This window comes from Nematolebias whitei, chromosome 5 (genome assembly GCF_014905685.2).
Source record: "Nematolebias whitei isolate Nwh7 chromosome 5, NemWhi1, whole genome shotgun sequence".
Lineage (NCBI taxonomy): Eukaryota > Metazoa > Chordata > Actinopteri > Cyprinodontiformes > Rivulidae > Nematolebias > Nematolebias whitei.
Window position 1 is genome coordinate 21,686,771 of NC_056502.1, and position 6,354 is coordinate 21,693,124.

The following is a 6,354-nucleotide window of genomic DNA, read 5'->3' on the forward strand; positions in this document are numbered from 1 at the left end:
CCCCCCCCCCCCCTCTGCAGAATGTCTGTCTCTATGTGCTTGTTTGTGCGAGGTGTTTTTTAACATCAGGTTTTTTTCTTAGGCATGAAGAAAAAGTTTAATAGGAGTTTTTTCACCTCCAATTCCTACGTGTCCAGTTTCACTACTTTTTGTCTGTCTAAACAGATCTCACTTGTAAATGAGTCTTCTAGGCTCAATGTGTCTTATCTGTCTAAATAAAGGTTTAATGAATCTGAAGATGGGGCCCTGGTACAGTCTTTTAACAAGACAATATCTGTCTAGATGTGGCATGTGAAGTTCTCCGGTCGAGCAAAATCTTTTCTCCATCAAACGTGTCATCAGCTTATGTATCAACTCTGAACCAAAACTAGTCTGCAAAAGCTAAAGAGACAGTTAAAACCACTGTGAGCCAATATGCAGCTGAAGATGATGAAACAGCCGTTTGAATTTGTTTTGTACAAAATCGCTGCTTTTATCCAGGCCTGAAGGTGTCACACCCTGCTGTAATGGCAATAGCAATGTGGCCCTTCTGCCAATTCTGTTATTTGATCTGATGGAAATATTGCCATATAGTCACATTTCTTCAACATGTGCAGTATGCATTTATTTTACTGCTCTCTTTGGATGCTTGACCTTTTTTTCGTTTAAGAAAATTGGGAGCATAATGTTGGCCATACTGCCTTGACATAGTTTTGCACATCGAGGTTTTGGAAATCACAGCCTTTTTGTATACATAACTTGCAAAATTACATTGTAGGCTATACACATTATTTCTATATAAAAAAGAAAATGACCATCAAAAATTGTCCAAAACTTTACAGACTAGAAATTTTGAATATTGGCAAACAAACTTGTCATAAAAGAAATGGTTCCTTTGCAATGGACAAACACCAGGTGTCTTGGTTCGTTCAAATAAAATTGTCACTGCTCGTGGTGAATTTAGTCTGCCTGTAGTCAAAATTGCCACAGTGGGAAATAACCACTTGTCAGAGTCAGAGATTCTTTATTGTCATTCGCACCACATGTGGTACATGTGGTGGGATGAAATTATTTACACAGGGTCCCAGTTACATCCAACAATAAAATGTAAAAGAAAAACAATTATGACATCTAAGATATGAACTAAGTAGACATCCCATTCCTAATCTATAGGGTTAAATTTGACGTTGGTCCACCCTTTGCAGCTAGAACAGCTTCAACACTTCTGGGAAGGCTGTCCACAAGGTTTAGGAGTGTGTTTATGGGGATTTTTGACCATTCTTCCAGAAGTGCAATTGTGAGGTCACATACTGATGTTGGACGAGAAGGCCTGGCTCTGTCTCCGCTCTAATTCATCCCAAAGGTGTTCTATTGAGTTGAGGTCAGGACTCTGTGCAGACCAGTCAAGTTCATCCACACCAGACTCTGCCATCCATGTCTTTATGGACCTTGCGTTTTGCACTGGTGCACAGTCATGTTGGAAGAGGAAGGGGCCAGCTCTAAACTGTTCTCACAAAGTTGGGAGCATAGAATGCTGACACAGTCAGAGTTCCTTTCAGTGGAACTAAGGGGCCAAGCCCAGCTCCTGAAAAACAACCCCACACCTTAATTCCCCCCCCCCCCCCCAAACTACACTTGGCACAGTGCAGTCAGACAAGTATCGTTCTCCTGTCAACCGCCAAACCCAGACTCGTCCATCAGATTGCCAGATGGAGAAGCAGGATTCATCACTCCAGAGAACGCGCCTCCACTGCTCTAGAGTCCAGTGGCAGTGTGCTTTACACCACTGCATCCAACACTTTGCATTGCATTTGGTGATGTATGGCTTGGATGCAGCTGCTCGACCATGGAAATCCATTCCATGAAGCTCTCTGCGTACTGTTCTTGAGCTAATCTGAAGGCCACATGAGGTTTGGAGGTCTGTAGTGATTGACTCTGCAGAAAGTTGACAACCTCTTCGCACTATGCGCTTCAGCATCCGCTGACCCCGCTCCGTCAGTTTACGTGGCCTACCACTTCGTGACTGAGTTGCTGTCATTGCCAAACACTTCAATTTTCTTATAATACAGCTGACAGTTGACTGTGGAATATTTAGGAGCAAGGAAATTTCACGACTGGATTTGTTGCATAGGTTACATCCTATCCTGGAATTCACTGAGCTCTCGAGAGCGACCCATTCTTTCACAAATGTTTGTAAAAACAGTCTGCATGCCTAGGTGCTTCATTTTATACACCTGTGGCCATGAAAGTGATTGGAACACCTGATTCCAATAATTTGGATGGGTGGGCAAATACTTTTGGCAAGGTAGTGTATCATTTGCCATCACTACATCACATTCTTTAGCTACAAAGGCAGCTTCCTTTTTTGTATGTGAACTTTTATGGCTCCGTTACTAACTAACTTGGTGGCACAATGGCACAACAGCAGCAGTCTGGCCCACTATGCCAAGACAGCAAGGGGAATTAATACCAACCCACTTCTAATATATCTTTGTTCCTCAAAGCAAGGTAGTAACAGAGTCAAAACATGTATTAAAAACAATCGGCTTTTGAAAAGGTAAGCCTGTGCTGTCGCTTAATATTGTGATGAAATGACATTGTTTATGTGGTCACCCAGTTGCAGGATTATAAACGTCAACAAACAGATTTATTACAGAGGGTAGACTGATAATGATGCATAGCAACGTGGTATTTATATATAAAATAAAAAAAATTTAAATACAAAGAGAATCACCAAACTGAAAATTTGAAAAAGGATACAAGGGAGACATCTGACAAACATTTAATGCATTGCGTTCCATGCCAACATAGCTGAGGTCTGCCCCACACCTCCTTTCAATTATGAAAACTCACTTCTTTTTGGGATGTGGCCAGCTGTATCAGTGATTTAGGAACAGCCAAAGGTAGAAAGGTTTGTAAGCTCAATCATCCGGGTAGATAACAGCGAAAAAAAAGGTAACGGTCGCAGACTGACGTAGTCCTCCAGATGGGGGACGAAACGTTTCTCATTTAAAGAAACTGGTCCAGATGACATGATTTAACCTTTTTTGTAGCCAAAGGTAACAAAGAAATGGACTGGTCTGTGCAGACTTTTTTTTTAGAACTTTTTATGAAAGAGCCGTTAGTCTTGGATTGAAAGTCTTTTGTGAAAGTGTCTATTGCTAAGTTTGTAGCAAGCAGTAAAATATTCCAGGGTTTGTTTTTCATATAAATCTTAGGTTAAAAAAACATAACTGCTAAACAAAAATGATGTCTAAATTACTGGTAATCTTTAACAAAAACTTTCATTTAAAAACTGCTTCTCATGTATTTGCCCTTTTCGTAGAACAAACTTGAAAATCACTGGTTTTAATATATATTTCTTATTCCTTACAGGTGCTAATACAAATTGGAAAATACCAGGAGTAAACATGCATCTCTTGTGGACATCTTTTGAGACCAAGTGCTGAGTGGCTGCACCGACTGCTATTTTAGGACTATTTTTGTCCATGTCCATGATAGAGATTTAATTGTACATTCAGGATCAAAGTGATGCCATCCGCTCACAGACAGAATAATTTTATCATGGAAAGGCAGACAGCTATGAATAATGTTGCTATAGCACAATTAATTGGAGAATCAAGTACTTTCATATGCACAGAGTGTGGTGATGGATTCAGTCAGTACTCAAATTTGTTGATCCATATGGCCGTTCATGGACCTTTGGAGTCATTTTCCTTTGATGGATCATCCTATGGATTTGAAATTCCTCGAGAATATGTACTTCAAGAAAACGGTACACTGACCGCTATAAGTTGTTTGCCACAGTCCCATTCTTTAAATTCCCCTGTGAAACCAGTATCTCCTGGAGTATTGCCTTCACATTTACCATCACCTGTTAAACCAGTGTCTCCAAATTTGAGGTCACAGCTCTCTTCACACAAAGACACATTCAAGCCCAAGCCATCTGATTTGAATCTGGACAAGTCTCAGCAGCGCCATTGTCGCTGTGAAATATGTAACAGGTCTTTTAACAGCCTGCAGAGTTTACATTACCACCAGCAGTATCGAAACACAGGGAGAGGCTACAAGTGCACTTTGTGCTGCAAGATCTTTGAAGATCAACATGACTTCAAGAAACATCTTCAGAACCACATCCATGAACAATTTAACTACTGCGATCATTGTGGTAAGAGATTTCTTAAAATGGATGCGCTGAATGCTCATCATAAAGAAAAGCACCCCTTGCCCAAAGCTTTGAGAGAGAACAAAGAGGAAAAAAGGTTGGAAAAAGCATATAACTGTAAGAAATGCATGCTGAGTTTCTTCTGGATATCAGATTTTCAGATACACTCCATATATTACTGCAAAGGCCAAGAGCTTGATTCCGTTTTTTCATCTGACATAGACATGGAAGTGGATTCTAAGGATCCTGAAGACGGGCATCTTGTAAACTGCCAAAGCAATGGCACATCTGATGTAAAGAATGGAGATAGTAAAGTCTCAAAGCACACCAACAGTGAGAGCGATTTGAAGCCCACACCATACAGATGTGGTTTATGTGGGGATCGTTTTGAGAAGTTATCAGACCTAAAGGAACATCATCTCACACATCAAACACAGGAAGAAATAGATAAGCTTAATCAGGAATCACAAAATATCTTCAAGCGAAGAATCTTATCTAAAAGCAGAAAAAGAAGAGATCAAAATGGAAAACTACATCCTTGCAAGCACTGCTGTCGTGTCTTTAATCATTCTAGTAGTTTATCTCGGCACATGAGATATCATAAAGGTACCATGCACAATTGTACATTTTGTGGTAGACTTTTTCCTCAGCGTTGTGACTTGAGAAGACATGTCGCTATGTATCACAAAGCTGAATTAGAAAAGAAACCAGCATTGAAACACTTTTATGCTAATCCACAAAATGGGCCTTCGTCCAATTCTGGTGATGTTGAGAAAAGCACAGACACTCCTGATGAGAACACGAAGGGCTCCTCTAACAATGAACTGATATCAACAGAGAGAAGTCCAAAAGATAAACAATCAGGAAAAGCAGTCCGAGGTAACTACAAGTGTCATGAGTGTGGAAAGAAATTTGGGCTTTTGTGTGTATACCAGCGACACTTGCGCTATCACAAGAAAGAACCCAATAAATGTCCCCATTGTCCATCTCTGTTTAAGAACGCATCGTCCCTTGAGCTTCATCTTCGAATTCACCCGATAATTGAAAAAGCAGATGATGACATTGGACAAACATCTCATGACACTGGAACAGATTCTGACAAGCCCCTTAAAAAGGATAATGCAGAAGACATGGAGGACACCTATATGGACCAAAAACAAACTGATAAAGGAAATTCCACAGAAGCTTTTTACAAATGCACTGAGTGCACAGACACATTCTCATGCTTGGACACATTTCTTCAGCACCAAACATCTCATGATTCAAAAACAACTGCTAAGGAATGAAAATCCAGAAAGCATGGGTGGAGAGTGCTTTTTTTTTTTTTTTTAATCAAATGCACAGTTTAAAAAGGTAGGCAAAACAACAACAACATATGCCTGCTGTGGTTCATATTAAAACATCATCCTAAAAGCCACCTTCACCTTTGATTGCTTTTACGTTAGAAGTCTTATTAGCAGCGGTAAATATTTAGGATTTTCATTTTCTTTGTGGATGATCAATTTGTTGTATGGCTTATTGTTTCTTCTTTTATTAAATATGCAATTATATGTTTTCAAGTCGAGTTTATATTCATTCGCATCACGTGTGGTACATGAGGTGGAATGAAATTATGTACTCAAGGTCCCAGTTACACCCAAAAATAGCAAAAATATAAAGTGTAAAAAGAAACAGAATATAAGGATTTGAGTGTATTTTATTAGTTTGCTAACATTTTAAAAGCATAGCATTGTCACTTAAAAGATTTAAGCAAATTAAAAATTGTTTGAAAAAAATTAAATGTTTTAAATTTTGTGTTGATTCATTTTTTTTCTGTTTTGACTCAAAGGCCAAGTGTACATTTGTTCTACATGAAGTTGATGGGTTCATTAGTAAATGTATTCTAAGTTTTAACTGATGATTTTTTTTTTTTAGGAACGCAAAAGTTTTGTAGCCATCTCAGTTGTAGTCTCTGAAAGTTAAAAAAAAATCGGAAATCATGAAACTGATTTAAGTTGTGTTCTACATTTTGACCAATGCATGAGCAGCAAGTACATTCACATTTTTCAGACTACTGTTAATTTTTTTATGAACTTTACAATTCTGTTAAAAATGGAGATGCCTTTTTAATTTTACTATCTACCGCCTATACAGTAGTCCCTTGATTATCGTGGAGGCTACGTTCCAGACACCCCTGCAATACGTGAAAAACTGCGAAGTAGAGACGCTAT

At 39.0% G+C, this 6,354-nt stretch overlaps 1 protein-coding gene across 1 annotated transcript; it reads left to right on the forward strand.

The window, feature by feature from the left end:
• The first annotated feature begins 3,561 nt into the window (after window positions 1–3,561).
• On the forward strand, window positions 3,562–5,473 carry LOC119410302 (zinc finger protein 729). Its single transcript, XM_037677214.1, has one exon. The coding sequence runs from the start codon at window positions 3,562–3,564 to the stop codon at window positions 5,428–5,430; it is 1,869 nt and encodes a 622-aa protein (XP_037533142.1). The 3' UTR covers window positions 5,431–5,473.
• The last annotated feature ends 881 nt before the right edge of the window (window positions 5,474–6,354 follow it).